Source organism: Chiloscyllium punctatum, chromosome 2 (assembly GCF_047496795.1).
Source record: "Chiloscyllium punctatum isolate Juve2018m chromosome 2, sChiPun1.3, whole genome shotgun sequence".
In the NCBI taxonomy this organism is placed as follows: domain Eukaryota; kingdom Metazoa; phylum Chordata; class Chondrichthyes; order Orectolobiformes; family Hemiscylliidae; genus Chiloscyllium; species Chiloscyllium punctatum.
This window is the reverse complement of record NC_092740.1, coordinates 126011755-126034679: the sequence shown is the minus strand read 5'-3', so window position 1 is coordinate 126034679 and position 22925 is coordinate 126011755. Positions and strand designations below refer to the sequence as shown.

Genomic DNA, 22925 nt, shown 5'->3' with positions numbered 1-22925 from the left:
CAGCGTGCATTTCACTTTAGTAAGAGCTTGGTGTGGAACTTTAATCAAAAAGCCTTCTGGGACTCCAGGTAAACGAAATCAGAAATGGTTCCACTGTTGATTTTATTGGCTGTCTTTCCCTGGCAAACAGAAATAGAAGGAAATGTGAGGAATTAGTGACTTACTGTGCTATCTTCAGAGCTAGAAGCAATGATGTAGTCGTCAAATGGATTCCATTTGATGTCCAGTACATTTCCTCTGTGACCACAGACTTTTGGCTGAAGTGGGTCTACTTTTCCTGTCTATTAACAAAGCGATATTAATGTTAAAAGCTTTGCCATTCAAAACCCCATAGCGAAACACAGTAAGTGCTCAAGTCAAACCACCCTAACAAATTTAGGATACATCACCTAGAAACATGATCAAAGGGGAAGAAATAAATTGGTCATGAATCATTGCAGGAAACTTCAGAGCACTCAGCAGCATGAATTGGTAGAATGACTTGCCCACAACCACCACAAATGACAGTCTAAAATACTTTTATCTAAATAAACACAAATCAATACGGGGTCAGTCAAAGATCCTCTTGAACGTAGATTATATGGTTGAGTTCTTTTCCTGTTGATGCCAAACTCCATAGTAATTAAGCAAGTCACATCTATTTCTGATGTTTACATCAGAGTCATTGGGACGTTAACAGAAGACAAGTTGTTAAAGTATAAACACAACTCCAGATTAACATCAAAAGGCTTGCATTTGTACGTTTTATCCATAATCTCTCAGCATTCCGAAGCAGATTATAGCTGATGAATCACTTCTTAAAGTGTGATCACTGTTATAACGTGGCAGCCAACGTATGTGCTACGATGTCCCACAAGCAACAATGATAAAATGCACAGATTATCAGTCTATGGAAACACTATTTGAAATTAATGTTGAGAATACCTAAAGATTTTCCCTGCTCCTGGAAATAATGTTGTCTTATATCCACCTAAGGACAAAGACATGGCCTTCATTTTGCATTTCATTCAAAACAAATCATCAGTGACAGCCAACACCCCCTCAGTGTTCCATTGGGAACTTCAGCTGAGGTTTCATACTCATATTACTGTAGTGGGACTTGAACTCATGGCTTTCTGACCCAAACCCAGGAGTGTGGTCACACAGCCATTTGAGGAGCCTTTGACCGACAGCAACTTGAATTTTGCTGATTCTACTAGAATACCCTCATCAATAGGTCTAGCCTTCAGAGGCAGAGTTTCCACCAAGTGGAAGTTCTAAAGATCACATAGATCAAATCAGAATCCAAGTAAAAGTAGAAAGGGCTGGAAAGATTCAGAATGTTTCCCTCACCACAGCCTGCCCTGACAGAGTCAATGGGCCAGATTTTACTGGTGGGTTTGAAGGTGATGGGAATGTTAATGGGGTGTGGGGAGAGATGCAGATAAAATCTAGAGTGGTCACCCACCATGTTTCTATTTGACTCCAATCTGTCAAGAAATTACCTAGGTGGGGAAGCAGCTTTGGACAGTACACTTACCCTGGGGATTATCGACAATCTCAAGTGACCAATTAATGGCTACCGTAGAGATGGCTGGGAGGGCCATGCCTTGGGTAGAAGTCTGGCACCTTTAGCTGCAGGAGTTGGTCTCAGGCAAGAAAAAGGGAAACCCTTTTACAGGTATTTGGGGCTGTTGGAGGTACCCACCCAAATGGTTCTCTCTCCATTTGTTCCCACCTTCCAACTCAAGCAGATGGTGCCCCGTTTCTCTGAACATTTTCAGGACTTTGTTTTCATTTCAGATTCCCAAAATGCAAGGAATTTTGCTTTTCTATCAGAGTTGACGAAATTGTCCCAATCTCTTTTCTGTTTCACTCCATTCTGTAGGCACGTTATGTCTACTTCTGTATCGGCGCAAATTTCTTTCAGTACAAATTTTTTGACAGCAACTAATGGTCAGCAGAAAAATCTACAGATTCAACTTCCAGTAAAATAGACCTTAGATGTCCAACCACCAAAAAGCACAATATGAAACTGAGCATGCATGAAAACCAATGACTTAAATTCTAATCAGTCATTTTCTAATTCATGATTTTCATTTCCTCAAGTGTTACTTTCACAATTATTGTTTACAAGATTTATATAAATTTTCCAACACCACTCATTTTAAACATGGACATTAAGCTCTTTACTTCAAACCCAACAGTGTTGCGTTTTTTTTTAAAAAAACAGAAGCATGTCAAAATGAATCTTGAAATTAATGTTTTGATTTTTTTTGATATTTAAAAGAGGGATACACTCCTCACGACTACATAGTAAAGAGAAAAAAAAATTAAGACTTACAAAATGGCCAAAGTAACACAATTATCAAAGAATGATTATAGAACAGAAGACCATTCAGCCAGTCATATCCATGCCAGCTCTGGAGCAACAGCACCTTGGCAAACCTCACTCCTTCATTTTTTGTCCCCCTGTGGCCCTGCAAATTTTCTTTCTTTGATAATGATCAAATACTCTTGAAATCCAATATGGAATCTGCAACAGACGCACTCAGGCAGTGTTTCTTATTCCTCCACAATATACCCCATACAAAACTGCACCTGAAAGAGGTTTCCCTATTGCAGTCAGGTGTATGTTAAACATAGAATGATTTCGATAGCCGGTGTTGGACTGGGATGGACAATGTTAAAAAATCACACAACACCAGGTTATAGTCCAACAGGTTTACTTGGAAGCACTAGCTGATCAGAGCAGTGCTCCTTCATCACTTGCAGCATAAAAACAGGCCACACTGATGTTTATGCTCCATACAGGACTCCTCCTATCCCCCTTCATCTCATCCCATCAGCATATCTTTCTGACCTTTCTCCCTCACATGCTTAGCCAGCATTCTTTAAACACTATTCACCTCACCCTATTCCACTGTTCTTTAAGTATCAGCTCTTATCAGTGAGGTGATCGCTGAAATGTTGACACAGTAAAAACATCTTTATGCCATTGTGGACAAATGGCTGCATGTCCCAATTACTGATTCATTTGGAGTCCAATTCACACAACTTTGAAAGACCAAATTCACTCCTCTCATCACTGCACACTTACGTCATATGGCATGTCAAACATTTCAACTGATCTATTTAACTGCAGACTGTGAAAGGAACATTCAGATCAATGTATATTAGCGTTCATTGTCGTCATGCCGATAATCAGTCTTGTTGTACCTGCAACTCAAATGAGTTAAAACATAGAAAAGAGCAAGTGGAAGGTTGACTGGCTAGATATCCTTAAAATAATGAAAAAGCTGATGATAGTATAGGTACGAAGAAAACATTTCCAGTTGGAGACCAAAACTAAAAGGTCACAAAGATAAGATGCTGTGTTGCAGTGTTGCAGTTGCTACAGTGAATCGGGGTTGCCATGGGTAAATATACACATGTTGTAGTCTGGAGCTTGGATAGAGATGGTAGAGGCTCAAACGTTCTTTCCATTGCTCGAGTGACCGGGAATCTGCCCACTCTTACCACCCACCCATTGGTGTGTGTTGGAAGGATATTCCAGTTTGACCAGGTTATCAATATGCCTTCCTTGGCCATCAACACTTGGAGTGGGATTTCAACCTGAGACCTCTGGCCCAGTTCAACAAGACCTCCTCAAAATAAGTTCTTCACCAATAAACCTTGTCAAGACCAGCAGAGCTCAAGTGACATTCTGTACTGACACAAAGATAGGTGGGACGGCACATTGAGAGAATGATGCAAAGTGGTTGCAGAAGGGTTAGACTAGTAAAGGGAATGGGCAAAATCTTGACAGATGGAATTTAATGTGGGAAAATATGAGATTGCACACTTTGGTGAGAAGATTAGAGAAGCTGAATATTTTTAAATGGAGCAAGACAGTACCTACTGAAGTGTTTGATGGCTCCCAGGAAAATGCCCTCCTCAAAGACCACCAGCTGCTGATAACTAATGAAGCACTCACATTGACATAGGACCTCAAATAGAAACTTACTAACTCATCTGAAAAGTCCAACTCAAGCTGCAGGAATAACACCTTAGTTCACAGCGTTCCACACTCAACATGGAGTTCAACACTTTCAGACCATGAACCGTGTCCTCCATTACAATGTTCCACCAACCCGCCGAGTGTCTGTATCTTATTTCTCATTTGCCATCAGTGAGAGTTGGCGTCCATTCTGCTGTTAACACCGATACTGGATTTACGTCTTGTCGTTCATCATGACCATTCCCTTTGCCTTTTGCTCAGTGCCACCTGTGACCTCGAATCTCCCTCATCCTATCACATTCCCTTGATCTACCATTCTATCCCTCTAGCCACTCCCCAACTTTGTCCAAACATAAAACCCATTACTTTCCACCTCTCTTCACCTCTGAACGGAGTCACATTCGACTTGAAATGTTAACTCGGTTTCTCTTTACACAGATGTTGCAGAGTTTTCCCAGCACATTTAAATATTCTGTTTCTCTGGTATCCAGAATATTTTGTTTCTCTTTCAATAATCTAATAGTATTCAACACTGACTCCTTTAACCATACAGCAGGTGAGTAACTGAGATAAATAGGATACAGTAGATGCATTTAAGCAGAGGCTGGATAAACAGGAGGGATAAAGGTAAGAGATGAAGGTGAGAGAGGAAGTTGAGAGAAAGCTCATGTAGACACTAATGTAGACTAGTTGGGCTGAATGGTTTGTTTTATGCTCTGGACTTAATTTCTATAGAACCCAGCAAAATAAGTTTTAAAAGGCAGAGGCAGGAGTCTTCATCTGGACTACTAATCACATTGATTTTTTGCAAATAGATTCAATCTACTATAGAAAAGAGATCTTGGGGAATAAAGGAGGAACAACTAGTGAGTAATGGTTATTGGAACACCAGTGTTAAACGATAAGTAATTAATAAACCAAAAACATTTTTCATTTTCAAGTCAAAAGGCTGAAATTCGTACCTGGCCAATGGGAATGATGTAGAAAGCTCCACCTCCTGCACACTCAGTCACTACCGCAATGAATTTTGGATTCACAGAACAGAAATAGTTGTCTTGAACACTCTTAGTGATGGGGACCCCATCATAGCAATTCTCCTTTGTGGCTGCCTTGCCGTACACATGACGGAATTTTGACATGCGAAACTGAGGCCGCCATGACATCTGCAAGATAGGAGCAAACTTAAGTCACTAAAACAGAATATCCACAACAATTTACATCAGTCACCTCTTCAGACTGGAAAGCCTGAATGGCCTACTTCTGCGACAGTTTTTCACATTTCTATTAAGACAATTAGAGCCCATAGTAGTTGGAGGGAGTTTACTTGAATAGATAAAGGATTGGCTAACAGAAGATAGAAAGTTGGGATGAGGAGGGTGGCATTTTCAGAGCAGCAACCTGCAAGTAGTGGAATTCCAGAAATATCAATGCTGGGGCAATATATATTAATAAATTGGATGATGGGAGTAAATAGACTATCGCTGAAAATGTGTTGCTGGAAAAGCACAGCAGGTCAGGCAGCATCCAAGGAGCAGGAGAATCAACGTTTCGGGCATGAGCCCTTCTTCAGGAATGAGGAGAGTGTACCAAGCAGGCCTCCTTCTTCAAAGACCGCAATTTCCCCCCAGACATGATTGACGATGCTCTCCACCGCATCTCCTCCACTTCCCGCTCCTCCGCCCTTGAACCCCACCTCTCCAATTGCCACCAGGACAGAACCCCACTGGTCCTCACCTACCACCCCACCAACCTCCATATACATCGTATCATCCGTCATCATTTCCGCCACCTCCAAACGGACTCCACCACCAGGGATATATTTCCCTCCCCTCCCCTATCAGCGTTCTGAAAAGACCACTCCCTCCGTGACTCCCTTGTCAGGTCCATACCCCCCACCAACCCAACCTCCACTCCTGGCACCTTCCCCTGCAACCGCAAGAAATGCAAAACTTGCGCCCACACCTCTCCCCTTACTTCCCTCCAAGGCCCCAAGGGATCCTTCCATATCCGCCACAAATTCACCTGCACCTCCACACACATCATTTACTGCATCCGCTGTATCCGATGTGGCCTCCTCTACATTGGGGAGACAGGCTGCCTACTTGTGGAACGTTTCAGAGAACACCTCTGGGACACCCGGACCAACCAACCCAACCACCCCGTGGCTCAACACTTCAACTCCCCCTCCCACTCCACCAAGGACATGCAGGTCCTTGGACTCCTCCATCGCCAGACCATAGCAACACGATGGCTGGAGGAAGAGCGCCTCATCTTCCGCCTAGGAACCCTCCAAGCACAAGGAATGAACTCAGATTTCTTCAGTTTCCTCATTTCCCCTCCCCCACCTTGTCTCAGTCCCAACCCTCGAACTCAGCATCACCTTCCTAACCTGCAATCTTCTTCCTGACCTCTCTGCCCCCACCCCCACTCCGGCCTATCACCCTCACCTTAACCTCCTTCCACCTATCGCATTTCCAACGCCCCTCCCTCAAGTCCATCCTCCCTAACTTTTATCTTAGCCTGCTTGGCACACTTTCCTCATTCCTGAAGAAGGGCTCATGCCTGAAACGTCAATTCTCCTGCTCCTTGGATGCTGCCTGACCTGCTGCGCTTTTCCAGCAACACATTTTTAGCTCTGATCTCCAGCATCTGCAGTCCTCACTTTCTCCCGTAAATAGACTATCACCAAATTTGCAGATGACACAAAGATAGGTGGGAAGGCACATTGCAGAAGGTTTAGACTAGTAAAGGGAATGGGCAAAATTTTGACAGATGGAATTTAATGTGGGAAAATATGAGATTGTGGACTTTGGTGAGAAGATTAGAGAAGCTAAATATTTTTAAATGGAGAAAGACATTAGAAAGTTACAGAACAAAGGGATTTAGGAGTCCTTGGCTACGAATCACAAAAAGTTAGCATTCAAGTTCAGCAGGTAACAGGGAAGGCAAATGGAATGCTGGTCTTTATTTCAAAGGGAATGGGGTATAAAAGTAGGGAGGTTATACTAAACTATATATCAGGCATAAGTAAGATCATGAACTGCTCTGAGCTCTTTACCTGAGGAAACATACACTTTTGCATTGGAGTCAGTCCAGAAAAGGTTCACTGGGTGATACCAGGTATGGAATGACAGTCTTATGAGGAGAGGTTGATTAGGTTGGGCCTGTACTCACTGGAGGTTAGAAGAATGAGAAATGACCTTATTGGAGCATACAGAATTAATCAGAGAGTTTACAGGGTAGATATGTTTCTCCTTATGGGAGAGGACGATAATTTCAGAATAGAGAGGGCTGTTGAGGCTGAGTCATTAAGTATATTCAAGGCCAAGATGGACAGAATTTTAACCAGCAAGGGAATCAAGAGTTATGGGGAAAAGGCAGGAAAGTGGAGCAGACAATTAGCCAATCAGTCATGATCTCATGGAAAGGCAGAGCAGACTCAGGAGGCTGAATGGCCTACTTCTGTGACATCTTAGTCTTAACATGGTCGGTGAAAATAGTAAAACCTCAAGATCACCCAAATTTGTAAATTCAAAAGACCTTTTTGTGGGGGTAGACAGAAGAGGGAATGATAACTAGCAATCCTTGCAAATGTTCTATGGATACACATTCAAATCCCACCAAAGAAGGTGTTGAAATTTGAATTCAATCAAAATCTGGAACTAAAAGCTAATCAGATTCATGAAGAAAGAAAAGTGCCATCTGACTTTGATGTGACTCCAGGCCCACGGCAACGTGGTTGACTCTCAACCACTCTTAGGGCAATCAAGGATAGGCAGTAATGTCCATGAAAGAGAAACGTGTCACAATAATTATATAGGAGAGCTGGCAGAGGAAGTGGTTGAGGCTGGTACAATTGCAACATTTAAAAGGAATTTGGATGGGTATATGAATAGGAAGGGTTTGGAAGGATATGGGCCAGGTGCTGGCAGGTGGGACTAAATTGGGTTGGGATATCTGGTCAGCATGGACAGGTTGGACTGAAGGTCTGTCTCCATGCTGTACATCTCTATGACTCAATGACTAAAACTACACAAATAAGACTGTTCTACATCAGTTTGAAGGGTTAGTGTGTGAATGAGTACAATAAACACCACCTGCTGGGGAAACACGGTTAAAGCAAAGAAGGCAATTGTGAGAGACAGACTTGAGGATGATATGCTCTATCGGTCTCTACTGGTCATATTCATGAGGCATGTAAAAAGCTGCATTACTACAATTAATGTCATATTGTTTACTTCAACAGGTTCTTAATTAGACCTGAAAGGTGGACATCTGAATCTACAATACACCACTTCTGAACTGGCCCACAACAATTTGTACATAGCAAGCTGACAGATGGACAATAATCTGTTCTTTGGGATGTTGGTTAAAGGATAAAGGCTGGTCAGGATACCAGGGAGAGCACATACTCTTTTTAGAACATTGAACAGCATAGCACAGTACAGGCCCTTCGGCCCTCGGTGTTGTGTCGGCCTTTTATCCTACTGGGGCAGCACGGTGGCTTAGTGGTTAGCACTGCTGTCCCACAGCACCAGGGACCTGGGTTCAATTCCAGCCTGAGGCGACTGTCTGTGTGGAGTTTCCACATTCGCCCTGTGTCAGCGTGGGTTTCCACCGGGTGCAACGGTTTCCTCCCACAGTCCAAAGATGTGCAGGTTAGGTGAATTGGCCATGCTAAATTGCCCATAGTGTTTGGTGCATTAGTCAGAGGTAAAAGGGTTTGGTTGGGTTACTCTTTGGGGGGTCGGTGTGGACTTGTTGGGCCGAAGGGCCTGTTTCCACACTGTAGGGAATCTAATCTAAGATCAGACAAACCTACATACCCTTCACTGTACTAACTTCCATATGACTATCCAAGAGTCTCTTAAATATCCCTATTGTAAATAACAAATATCCCTCATGTATCTTATTCAAATTATTGCCATGGGGTCTTTCACATGCACCCCTCCACAGCTGTCCCTATCATTATAACCCTCTCCATGCAAACCTCCAAAGGTCAATGCACTCCTCCAATTCTGGTCTCCCATATCCCAATTCTCATCTCTCCATCATTGGCAGTCATACCAAAGCTATTTCAGCCCTGAACTCTGGGAGTTCCCTCCTGAAATCTTTGCCTTCCCTACATCCCTCCACCTTTATGACTCTCCTCAAAACCTACATCGTTAATCAAGCTTTTGACCAAATGCCTTTTGCAGCCTAAAAGGTTTGGTACTCATTTAGGAGAAATGCCTTGGGGTTATTTGGTATACTAATGGCACAACTTAATGCAGTTGTTGTTAGATGAAGATAGAGATGCAAAATAAAAAGCCTCTGTCTCCCTTTGGAATGTATTTGAGCCTAAATTACAGGTCACCCTCGGAGCACAGACTCTTTGCTGTCCACTTTGAAATGATGTGATAGAATTGAGCAAATAAAAAATGCATTCATTATGAAAAAAGATTTGGCCTCATGATGAAATTTTCTGGCAAACCTTGTTGTTCAGGAATGACAAACAGTTCAGAGCTTTGTGCTAGTCTTATCGCACACAGCAACACAATGATGCATTCTGGTGGAACTGGCATCATTCCACTGTTTACCACGGAAAGTGTTGGCCACTGCTTTTCCCAAAATAATCACTTCTTAAAATGAGGCAAAAGAAGAAATGTCCCTGGAAGTCAGACAGTTACATGTTGAGACAAAGCACAAAAAGGAAAAGGTGAGAAATAGGAAAAAACCAAACAGAAATGAAGACAGTGAGTAAAACAATAGGACAGAAAGAGAAAAAATGAAAACAGGAAACGTAAGGGGAGAAGCAGAGACAGAGAGTGGGGAGGCGGGCGGGGGAGAGAGAGTGAGGTGGCGGGTGGAGGGAGAGAGAGTGTGGGGTGGCAGACGGGGGGGAGAGAGAGAGGAAGAGAGAGACACAGACACAGACACAGACACAGCGGAGGGGGGGGGTTGTGGTTGGCAGCAAGGGAAGGGAAGCAGCAGCAGCTGGGGGTGACAGTGAGAGGGAGAGAGACCAGACGATGGAGGAAGAGAAGGGGTGATGGGGAAGAGAGAAAGAGAATGGGGAGTGGCAGAGGGAGAGGGAGGGGGAGAAGCAGAGAGGGAGGTGGATGAGGAAGAGGGGGAGAGGCATGGATGGGGAGATAGAGCAAAGCACAGAGGGAAGAGCAAGAGATAAAAAGGTGGTACAAGGCAAAAAATAAAAAACTGTGCTGAAATAGCAAATATCACAAAATTCAGAATCTCCCAGACAGCAAAGTATTTGTTAGAAGTGTAGTCACTCTTGCAGCAAACAGGCAACCCATATCCACACAGCAAGATCCCACAAACATCAGTGTGATAATGACCTGAATTAATCTGCTTTAGATTTTCTTTGAGCAGTAACAATAACAGGACACAAAGGATATTATTCCTGATCTACACTGAGATAGTTCTTTTTTATTTCAAAAATATACTTTCTTCATAGAAAATAAATCTTTGGGTTCAGAAAAGATTTACAAGGATGTTGCCAGGGTTGGAGGATTTGAGCTATAGGGAGATGCTGAACAGGCTGAGGCTGTTTTCCCCGGAGCGTCAGAGGCTGAGGGATGACCTTATAGAGGTTTATAAAATCATGAAGGGCATGGATAGGATAAATAGACAAAGTCTCTTCCCTGGGTGGGTCATCCAGAACTAGAGGGCATAGGTTTAGGGTGAGAGGGGAAAGATATAAAAGAGACCTAAGGGGCAACCTTTTCACGCAGAGGGTGGTATGTGTATGGAATGAGCTGCCAGAGGAAGTGGTGGAGAATGGTATAATTGCAATATTTAAAAGGCATCTGGATGGGTATATGAGTAGGAAGGGTTTGGACGGATATGGGCAGAGTGCTGGCAGGTGGGACTAGACTGGGTTGGGATATCTGGTCGGCATGGACAGGTTGGACCAAAGGGTCTGTTTCCGTGTGGTGCATCTCTATGACGCTTTGACAGTTAATGAACCTGCTCAGATCTATACTCTTTTTACTAACAGATGACAAATTAAGTCTTTGATGTCCACCATACTCTATATTTACAGACGACCTCGGCTTATAGCTGAGGCGACAGTGAAGCCCAATTACTGAATGGGCCCCCCCTTATTCTTCGGCAGAGACACCTTACACGGTGGTCTTTCCCCACCTCGCCTTGGCGGCCCCAAGCTTCAGCGCATCCCTCAGCACGTAGCCCTGGACCTTGGAATGTGCCAGTCTGCAACACTCAGTCGGGGTTAACTCCTTTAACTGGAAAAACCAGCATATTTCAGGCAGACTGAAGAGGGTCTTTTACCGAGTTGATGGTCCTCTAAGCACAGTTGATGTTTGTCTTGGTGTGCGTCCTGGGAAACAGACCGTAGAGCACAGAGTCCCATGTCACAGAGGCCCATTCCAGAAGGTGATGGTTGACAGTCTCATCCCCTCCACAGCTGTTTCGAGGGCAGCGTGTGGTGGCGCAGAGAGTCCATCCGGGAATCTCACAGGCAGAGCCCTTCTCACCACCAGCCAAGCCATGTCCTGGTGCTTGTTTGAAAGCTCTGGCAATGAGACGTTCTGCCAAGTGACTTTGACAGTCTGCTCAAGGAATCACCCAAGAGGATCCACCCTCTCCTTTTGCCGAAGGGTCTCAAGGACACTATATGAGAAATTTGTGAAGAAAAATACCTTTGATCTACACGGAGATAGATGTTGATGTTGAATTAGAAAGCAACTAGAGGAAATGACAGTTTCTGGAGTTCAAAAGTACCTCAGTGACATTAAAACACTTTAAGATGATTTCACCCGGTCAAAGGCACGACAGAAATGTACAATAGCTGTGCTGCTTGCATCCCTCAGAGCTATCTATTAACAGATACACGCATGCTCTGAAGTATGAAGTTGTGCTGCTGCAATAGGTTTAAGGTCACCCTATATAAAAGAGGTTCTGACCCACTGGATAAGATGCAGTTATGCAAGTAGCAAACTCTAAAAGAAGGTAAATCTAATTACTCCAAACTGGCATGCTGTTCTGTCCTTGAATGCTGACAATACTTCTGTCTGCTGTTCAGAGTGCTTCATGAAAGCATTGGCCCATTCTACTCAATACACAAAGCAAAATCAAAGTTATCACTCTCCGAGGGTAGAAGCGATTCTCTAAACAAATGCTGCAACAATGTTCCAAACTAAGCTTGCATGCCAGAGTATGTGAAAGAAAAAAACAAAGTGAGAGAGAGATAGGTTAGTCAGATTTATATAAAACATTGACTTAATGCACATTTATCCTATGAAACATTGTTATGTTCTTTTTAATTCACTTATGGGATGTGGGCCAGCATTTATTGCCTGTCCCTAGCTGCCCTTGAGAAGGTGGTGGTGAGCTGCCTTCCCAAAACCGCTGCAGTTCACAAGCTGTAGGTAGACACATAGTGCTTTCACAAACAGAATTCCAGGATTTTAACCCATGACAGTGAAGGAATGGCAATGTATTTCCAGATCAGGATGGTGAGTGGCTTGGAGGGGAACCCACAGGTGGTGATGGTGTTCTCGTGTATCTGCTGCTGTTATCTTTCTAGGTGGTAGTGGTCATGAGTTTGGAAGATGCTGTCTAAGGATATTTGGTGAATTTCTGCCATCCATCTTGTAGATGGTACATAGTGCTGCTACTGAGCGCCAACGCTAGAAGGAGTGTCTAGGAGAAAGTGAGGACTGCAGTTGCTGGAGATCAGAGTCAGAAGGTGTGGTGCTGGAAAAGCACAGCCAGGTCAGGCAGCATCTGAGGAGCAGGAGAATCGATGTTTCGGGAATAAGCCCTTCATCAGGAATGAGGCTTATGGATCAAGGGAGCTGTAAATGTGGTGCTAATCAAGTGGGCTGCGTTGTCCTGGATGGTGTCAAGCATTTTGAGTGTTGTTAGAGCTGCACTTATCCAGTTAAGTGCAGACTAATCCATCAGACGCCTGACTTGTGCCTCGTAGATGGTGGACAGGTTCTGGGGAGTCAGGAGGCGAGTTACTTGCAGCAGGATTCCTAGCCTCCAACCTGCTCTTGTAGCTACTGTGTTTATATGGGTTAAGCACAAATCATGCTGAAAAAATATAAACTGTTTCCCTCTTGAGCTAAAAGGTTTGCTTTATTCTATTGCTTCAGTATATCAGGACATAGCTCTTTACCTTTGCGCATTACTATAAAAACTCATGATAGATAATCATTCTCCCATTCACAAAAAAATCTTTAGACTCATTCCACAATTATCCTCTTCACTTTCTTTTGACTTACATCCGTCCTATATATATTTCAGTGAAGAGCAAGCTTCAAAGCCAGTCAAGTAGCTACTTTTTTGAAATCTCAGCATTGTTGCAATGTAAGAAACATAGTTTTCAAGACATAGCACAAAGTTCCACAAACAATATTAACAGAATACCAGGTAAGGGCGTTTTTATGCTGCACTGTTTCCAGTGTTCGTGCCGAAAGAAAGGAAGAATTTTCATTCATGCAGTGCCTTTCATAATCTCTGAATATTCAACAACATTTACAGCCACTGAGGTACCTTTAGAAGTGCTGAAACGAGGCAGCCAATTTATGTACAGCAAGATCTTACAAACAGCACTGAGGTGACCAGTTGATCTACTTTTAATGATACAGCACAAATATTGTTCAAGGCATGCAGAAGAACTTCCCCTGCCCTTTGAACATGCAGTGGGGTCTCATACATCCATCAAGTAAGTGGAGCTGCAGGACAAAAATCTTAAAATTCAGTCCAATAATCACAAACATAATGACAACAGACCTTTTTTTTCAATAAAAAAAGTGTTTCTTTAAAGCAATAAATGTCCAATCCACGATGTTGAATCATTCAGTCGAGTGACTGGTATAAATAAACAGTTGAGTTGTCATCAGCTTCAAGGTTAATGTTGTTTCTGAATTTTGCATTGAGCTGGAGTCATAAAGTCATACAGCACGGAAACAGACTCTTCGGTCCAACCAGTCCATGCTGACCATAATCCCAAATTGATCTAGTCCCACTTGCCCATATCCCTTCACATCTTTCTCATTCATGTACTTATCCAAATGTCTTTTAAACGTGGCAGCATCCATCACTTCCTCTCGACATTCATTCCATACACTAAACACTCTGTATTAAAAAAAAGTTGGCCCATGTATCTTTTTAAAAATTTTCTCCATTTGAATTGTCTGAATACACATTACTGAATAATACAACATCAGGGAAATCACACAGCCCACTGCAGGAAAAAGAAGCTGTCGCCCTCCACTACATTTTTAATTCTTCATTCATTGGATGGAAGTGTGTCTTACTGGCTAGGCCAGCATTTATTGCCCACTCCTAATTGCCCTTGAGGTGGTGGTCATGAGTCACCCTCTTGACCTGTTGCAGTCCACGTGGTGATGCTATTGCCAGAGTACTATTAGCGAGGCTGTTTTAAGATTTTGACCCAACGATAGTGAAGGAGTGGTGACATAGTTTTAAGAATGGTGTGTGGCTTGAAGGGGAACATATGGATGGTGGTATTCCTATTATTCTGCTTATTTTGTTCTTCTAGGTAGTAGAAGCCTTTTCTTTAGATGATGTGTCAAAGGATTCTTTATAAATTGCTGTAAGACACCTTGCCAATAGTGTACACACACTGCAGCATGCCAGTTGTTGGCAGAGGGGGAAAGAGTGAATAATGAAGGTGATGATACAAATCAAGTGGCTGCTTTATCCTGGATGATGCTGCGATTAAAGTATCAGCCTATGTTTTTATAAAGCTGCAGCCTTCTGCATTTTTGGCAACAAAATAACATTAGCCCTGGCAGTCAGATGATCATTTGGTACTTAACTATGTCTTTTGATCAGTTTAATTTTTAAGAACCAGAAGGAGGTGATACAAAACAAAGAATGTGGCATCTGTTACAAAATTGCACTAAATGCATCAAGGAAAGGTGTCTCTGATAATGATCTAGCTAAATTGCCAAATTAAAATTTCTCCTTTTAGCCTCGAGATTTAATTTGCGCTTCAAACACATTATGTTTAATTATCACATATTACATTTAATCAACACTCACTTGTGGTTTCTAACACTTTAAGTACCACCTCTCAGCTTTTCAAGTGCATCTCATCTGTTCATAACAAACCAATTTTTGGTAAGGAAATAAGCAGATAGAAAAACAGAAAATTTTCAAACATTTTAAGGCTGTGTTTTAATGCTCTCATGGACTCAGCATGGTTACACACTCAATGCTTGCTGCAATCCTCTGCCATATCGTTAAGAAGGAGCAGAGATTCATGGTACCGTAGTTGGTAAGGAAAAGCAGCACACAGCTGACAATGTGATTCCCCAACAAAACAAATTTTTGGTAATAGTCAGGCCATCACGAGGAAAATTCCAAATATAGATTAAAACAACTTGCACCTACAGCACCTTCAACCTCATTAAGGGTCCTCACAGGAAAACACTTGGGCAAAATTTGTCTCTTAAGCACATTCGTTGACATTAGGTCAAATCATCAAAAGCATGCTGAGAGAGGTAAATTATAAAGAGAGGGAGGAGGTGATAGGTATTTATTGCATTCTTTTCCTCACTTCCCAATTCTTGCCCTGTCTCTGTACTAGCTTAACAACCTGTTACATTTTGCTAAAATGTTCAGGTTCCGAGGAAGAGAAGGTTCTTCCTTTCTGCAGAGACTAACCAACCTGTTGAGCAATCTCTGTTTAAATAACAAATTGAATGAGATAGCCAATTATTTCTATATATCTAAATGGCCAATATTGCTACCCACAAGCACTCTCATGAAGGAAATGCTGAAAAGGAGGTACTTTCATTCAGGGACAGATCAAACTGGGATTAGGACAAAAGACCAGGTCTCAAAAAGCAATGCTAATTGTCTAAATGTATAATTACAAAATATGTCAAATGAATCACATCAAATAGAATGAACACTAGGAAGATAAAGGTGATTTTAGATTTGCAAACTATCCTGCTGATCATTGGATGCTGGTACATAAGATTACACATCAAGAGAGTGCGAGTGTGTGCGAGTGCCTGTGAGTATGTGTTGGGGAAGGGTGGTGGTGGGAAGCCTTTTAAAAATGTTTAAAAAGCAGAAAACTCAAGCTCCACTTCTCCAGAAAAGCAGTACAAAAACTGTTAAACCAGGAAAGCAAAATACTCATTCTTACTGCTTTAGTGACCAACAGTCAGTTCTTTAAAAAGAAAACAAAATTCCAGATGAAATATTCAGCAAAGATGCAGCTCCTGTTACATTGTGTTCACATTCTTTGCGCATGGTTCTTTGGCAACAGAATCCATTTAACAAAGCAGAGCAGCTCAGGCAAAGCAGACAGATAGGATCACACACGTGTGAAACCTGGTCTGTGCTTTCAACTGGGTGGAGCTCTGGATTCTCATCATTCAGGTGAACAAAGTCATTGTACATTTTAGACTGAAATTTGTCTGAAGGGGAAAACGTGCTCAATCTACTTCTCCTTCCTCCCTTCTTTCTTAAGCATTCCTTGGCTTCAAGGATGACTGATGTCATGCTCTGCTTTGCCAGGTTCTGGAGCACCAGAGGCTGAGGGGTGACCTTCTAGAGGTTTATAAAATCATGAGGGGCATGTTTAGGGTAAATAGACAAAATCTTTTTCCTGGGGTGGTAGAATCCAGAGCTAGAGGGCATTGATTTAGGCGAGAGAGGAAACATCTAAAAGGGACCTAAGGGGCAACTCTTTCACGTAGAGGGTGTTGTGTGTATGGAATGAGCTGCAAGAGGAAGTGGTGGAGGCTGGTATAATTACAACATTTAAAAGGCATCTGGATGGGTATATGAATAGGAAAAGTTTAGAGGGACATGGGCCAAGTGCTGGCAAATGGGACTATATTAGGTTGAGAGATCTGGTCGGCATGGACGAGTTGGATTGAAGGGTCTGTTTCCGTGTTGTTCATCACTATGACTCTACTCCTCCAACCCCATCCTCAGCAGATACATCAACCTTTTCCTGACTACAATCAGCTCTGAAGAAGGTTCACTGGACCTGAAATGTTTACTTTCTCTCCACAAATGCAACCAGACTTGCTGTGTTTCTCCATCAATCTCTGTTCATGTTTGTGTTGGACATTAATGTGGACAGTTTGCAATTCCCATCAGGAATACCTGAAGGGTTAACTACTTCCATTATTTACAGCTGACATTTCCTTCACCAGGAGTCCTGGATACATACCCAGTTTATTCATACACCGAGACACACTAGGACTCAGCACTGTTGCATCTCATTTCTTGTGTTGTGTCACTGGCAGTGAGAGAAAGCAAGGGAACTATTAACAACCCTTGTACATCCATAGCCAAATACTGCTCATGGACTGAAGTAATCACATACAACTTGCTGTTGTCCAACAGCACACTGCAAGATAGCAGAACACCATAAATCACACTGAGGAGGTTGTAGTTATGTCAATGGAGTAATTAAACAAAGGTTCATGCTGATGTTCTGTGGGTATGGGTGCAACTCTCACCAGGCCGAAGGGAATAATGGCAATGTGTCAAGTTGTCAAATCAAGATACTGTATATGGAATGGCCAGCACTGTTAACCATCCATATTAGGGAAGAGAATTGTTATATGAAGGATATTATTAAGCTAGAGAAGGTTCAGAAGAGATTTACCGGGATGTTGCCAGGTTTGGAGGTACAAGGCTGGATAGGCTGGGACCTTTTTTTTTTACTGGAGTGTAAGAGATTGAGAGGTGACCTTGTAGAAGCTTATAAAATCTGAGGGCTACAGATAATATTAGTGGTAGGAGTCTTTTCCCTCGGATGGGGAATTTCAAGAGAATGGTGCACGTTTTTAAGGTGAGGGAAGTGAGATTTAAATAAGAAGTGGTGGATATGGGCACAGTTGCAACATTTAAAAGACATTTGGATAAGTACATGAATAGGAAAAGTTTGTAGGGATATGGGCAAGGAGCAGGTAGGTCAGACTAGTTTGGGATAATGTTCGGCATGGACCGGTTGGACTAAAGAGTCTGTTTCTGTGCTGTGTGACTCTGAGTCTATGATGAATCGAGCTGACTAACAATATGTCCCAAACTAAATGCAAGTTAATACAATCTATGCTTAGGTTGACTCAGGATTGAAGATGACTTCCTCCCATTCCAGTTCAGTGCATTTTAATATGGTTAGTGAGTCCAATATGTGATCTGGTGATCAGACCACTGGCAGGACATTTGAAGGATTGGTAGATGGGAATGGGAGGATGGAGGTGTAGGGCAGGATTGGTATTTGAAGTGATGTTCATTCACTACCCAGGCTTGACCTCAGCACTTCAAAGCCTCTCAAGGTTCCTACTATCTTCCGGAGTGCTAATTCTCTACTTTAGCTGACCATGAAGCAGAGATGCGTGGCAAAATCAGTGAGGATCCTGACGTTTGTAGGGATGCTTTGAAAAATGTTCCTAAAACATTTCCTCGGTCCTTCTGGACTATCCTGCAGCAACAATGTTTAGAACAGATCAATTATTTGGAGCCTGGTGTCAGACATGAGAGTACCCACCAGCAAAACAGGTTTTGCGTACTTAGCCCTGAGATGAAATTAAATGATAACCTGTTTTGAATGTGGAAAACCAAGTTAATTTCTGCTGCTCCGAAATACTTTGTCGATCTGCATTGTAGAGATGCATGGTAAGTCACTGGACTAGTAATCCAGACTAAAGCTTTGGGGACCAGGGGTTCCAATCCTATTGTGGCAACCAGAGAATATGAATTCAACTACAAAATCTGGAATCTTGTGATGGAGTGGTAGTGTCCCTCCCTCTGAGTCAGGAAAGCTGTGTTCAAAGTCTCAGCCACTCCAGAAATAAAATCTCTGAACAGGGTTGATTAGAAAATATCCAGAAATTCCTGAAGAACGGCTTATGCCCGAAACGTCGATTCTCCTGTTCCTTGGATGCTGCCTGACCTGCTGCGCTTTTCCAGCAACACATTTTCAGCTAGAAAATATCTGTGGAAAGCTAGTTTCAGTAAAGGTGACCACAAAACCACCACCAATTCTTGCATAAACCCATCGGGTTCACAAATGTCCTTCAGGAAAGGAAACTGATCATCCTTCCCAGGTCTGACCAACATGTGACTCCTGACTCACAGCAATATGGTTCATTCTGATCTACCCTCTGAAATGGTCTAGCTCGCCATTCAGCTCAAAGGCAACGAGGGATGGGCAATAAATGCTGCCCTTGCCAGTGAAGTCCATACTCCAAGAAAGAATAAAGAAATAAATGTTTACTTTAAGTTGCTGTATCATTGATAGCATTTCAGCTTGGAGGCCTGGATTGCTGTGCAATCATTCTGTTAGTTAATAGTTTTTTTGCTCAGGGAGGGGGGGGGGGGGGGGGGGGGGGAGTTAAGGAATACTGGAAATATTTTATTGAGCTAACAACAGGAAATACAATAGGAGAAGTGGTTACATGCTATCCTGCCATTCCCTTAGCCCAAGCGCCTAGTAAATTTTGACTTCGTGTTGGTTCCTGTTCTGACAAGCTTTTAGCTCACAACAAAATAAAACACAACACTACGTTTTCTTTAAAAAGCATTACGCGAGACAACAAAAAAAAAATTTGTGTATTCCGAGAAAAGGAGAATCTTTCCGTTTCCCCTTCCCATCCCAAGATTAATGCTTTTCTTCAAATCACAAAACAAAAAGTCAAATCTTGGGACAAATCATTAACACTAGTTAGTCTGGATTTGTATGTCAATCTCCAAGAAATTATGACAAATACTGAAAATCAGGAATTGAACTAGAAAATGCAGGTAATACACAGCAGAATAGCCAATGCTTGACTAAACAAACTAGATTAGCACTCAATGTGAGACTTGCTTCGTTTTAACCAACTCTACATTTTAAAGATTCCAGATTTTGACTTCATTTCCTGAAACAATCCCATCATGGAGACTCAATTACTTAGTTTGGGTGAGAATTTAACTCATTCTGAACAGCTCCTTATCTCTAGGGGTATAACATTCAGGCAAACATTGGAAAATTGTACATTATGAAAGGACACAGATTTAAGAGGTTCAGCAGAAGTATCAGGGCAACCTGAGAAGATTTGTTTTTGAAACTCAGCAAGTTTATGACTTGAATCGGGCTGCCTTGAAAGAGCAGTGGAAACAATTGATAATTACTTTCAAAATGGAATTCAGAAAGGGAACATTTTGAACGACTTGGAGAAAAGAGCATGGGAGTGGAACTGCTGAATAACTCCTTCAATGAGCCAACAATATTACAATGGACTGAGTGGCCTCCTCTTGTGCTAGAATTCTAAACACCTTAAGATTACACTGCTCTCAGAGGTCAATTGATGATTCTGGGTTAAGCTACCATTTCTCTTAACTGTGCTTCAGAACTACTTTCTATCCAAACCGTAATACAACCATGAGTTAAATTACCATGTGCCGCTACTATGGAGACCTTTCATCTGTATTGGGCACTGCTATTTATTTCTCAGACTCATATTACCAGCCAATCAAAAGGTCTTCAATCGCAAACACCAGTTTTGTATTCTATGCCCAAGTTTGGTTTCTGTTTGGGCCACGTGTTCGTGACAGTTGAATGTGGACAAATACATTTCGTGTTCAAGAACTGGAAACAATCAGACATTAAAGTACTAGTGCAAATCTGAGAAAATAAATTGCATACGTTTAAAGCAAAGCTTGACGAATTGCATTCAACACCAAATCAAATGTCGAAACATGCTTTCTAAAACAAACTAAATAGGTGCAAACTTTGAGTGCAGCAGTTTGCTTCCTTCAGCTATTTATTGTGACTGCTAACATAGGATTACCCTTCACCAGATCATAACCACAGCTCTAATTTTCTGTCGTCATTCACACTACTTCCAGACCCATTTTTTGTTTACTTGCTTTTTTTCACCCTCATTTAGCCTTGCACCATCACTGCTTTTTTAAAGAAAGTTACATCGTGTTAACCTTCCTTTTATCACAGACCCACCCTATTGTCCTCCCAAAACCACTCCATTTGCCCATCTCAGAACCTGTGTAAAAGCTATTAATATTTTGTAACCAACATCACCTCTGTCAAAAACGATGGACACATTTGATTGTCTCCTGAAGATCTCTCCAAGATCTGCTGGGATTATTCAACACCTGAATCAGGTCAACTCATGTCTAACCAATGGGATGTTAGCCTTTACTACAAAGGCACTAGATTATGAGAGGATGCAGTTAGAGATTCTTACTATGACCATACCTGGAAAGCAGTGTGTAGCTTTGGTTTCTCAATAAATAGCTGAAAATGTGTTGCTGGAAAAGAGCAGCAGGTCAGGCAGCATCCAAGGAACAGGCGAATCAATGTTTCGGGCATTAGCCCTTCTTCAGGAATCATGCTTATGCCCAAAACGTCGATTCTCCTGCTCCTTGGATGCTGCCTGACCTGCTGCTCTTTTCCAACAACACATTTTCAGCTCTGATCTCCAGCATCTGCAGCCCTCACTTTCTCCTTTCTCAATAAATATTATCCTTACTTTCAGGACAAGTGCAAAGATTCATGAGATTGTCTCCTGGGATGAGAACATTGTCTATGAATAGAAACCGAGTAGATTGGACTGATGTGAATCTTTGGTGCTACAGCGATTCAAGGAATATTGGGAGCAAGCAGGAAATTTGAGCTAAAGCCCAGGATCAGCCATGAACATAGTGAATGGCACAGTAGGCTCCAGAAAAAAAAAGTTATTAAAATTATTAAAAATTCTAATTATTGTGTTGTTGAGATATACCCTTGAGAATTTTAAGAATGAGAAGTTCTTGCTAAAATATAAAAGCAGAGACTCCCCAGGGGGAGGGGGTGAGGTCAGCAGGCAACCAGAGGCTGGCAGCTCCTTTGCTTAGCAGCGCCACTGGAAATGTGGTGGTTGCTGCTGGAACAACAGGAATGAGGAAGTTTCAATTGAGCACAGAGTCTCTTTAACTTGGGGGAGTGGGGCGGAGAATAGAGAAGGTAGTGGAGCTCGTGTACACCACCATACTGCCTTATTCAAAGCCCTTCCTGCCCTCAAATATCTCACAAGAGAGATGGAGATTTCTGGTCATTGTCTCAGAAATAGGGGCCAACCATTCAGGACAGGAAGTAAGGAGAGATTTCTTCAGAGGGATGTGGAGTTTTACAAATTCTCCACCACAGAGGGATATGGATTGATTCATAGTCGCTGAATCATAAAATGGTTACAGTATAGAATGAGACCATCAAGTCAGTCCATCGTGATAATGCTGGCTCTCTGCAAGAGTAATTAATCCTTTATATTCAAGTCAGAAATTGATTAATATTTAGGCACCTCCAGGAATAGTGACAGAAGATATCATTGAGGTAATAATTAGTCATGATCTTACTGAATGCTGCAGCAGACTCAAGACAATAAAGTTGAGTATAAGTTCAGATCCTTTGTCTTAGGTTATACAATACAAAACAGCACAGGAAAAGGCCCTTCGACCCACCAAGCCCACGTTAATTCCTAATCATTATTTAGGTCCACTACTTATTGCCCATACATAGTTTCTATCCCTTTATTTGTCTCCCATTCATGTGACTATTAAGGTATGCCTTAAACGTTGCCAATGTGGCTGCTCCACCACCTCCTCTAGCAGTATTTTCCAGGCATCCACTGTGAAACATTTTCCCTGCACTTTTCCCCTAAACTTTCCCCCTTACACCTTGAATCAGTGTCCTCTTGACCTTTCCATGCTGGAAAAAAGCCTCTGACTATCTACCCTATCCATGCCTTTCATAATTTTGGAGACCTCTAACAGGTCACCTCTCAGTCTCCGTCTTTCCAGTGAAAACAGAGTTTATCCACTATCTCCTCATAATTAAAACTCTCCAGACCAGGCAACATCCTGCTAAACTTTCCCTGCACCGTCTCCGAAGCATCCACATCTTTCAGGGGGTGTGGCAAGCAGAACTGCATGCAAT

At 42.3% G+C, this 22925-nt stretch overlaps 1 protein-coding gene across 2 annotated transcripts in view; it reads right to left on the bottom strand.

Moving 5' to 3' along the window:
• LOC140488862 (coronin-2B-like) overlaps positions 1-22925 on the bottom strand; it is a 151703-nt gene that overhangs the window by 42301 nt on the left and 86477 nt on the right. For both annotated transcript variants that reach the window (XM_072588148.1, XM_072588149.1), the window contains 2 exons: positions 4942-5142; positions 165-281 (listed from right to left, as the gene is read on the bottom strand). In XM_072588148.1, coding sequence (XP_072444249.1) covers positions 165-281; positions 4942-5142 — 318 coding nt within the window. The remainder of the gene's footprint in view (positions 1-164; positions 282-4941; positions 5143-22925) is intronic.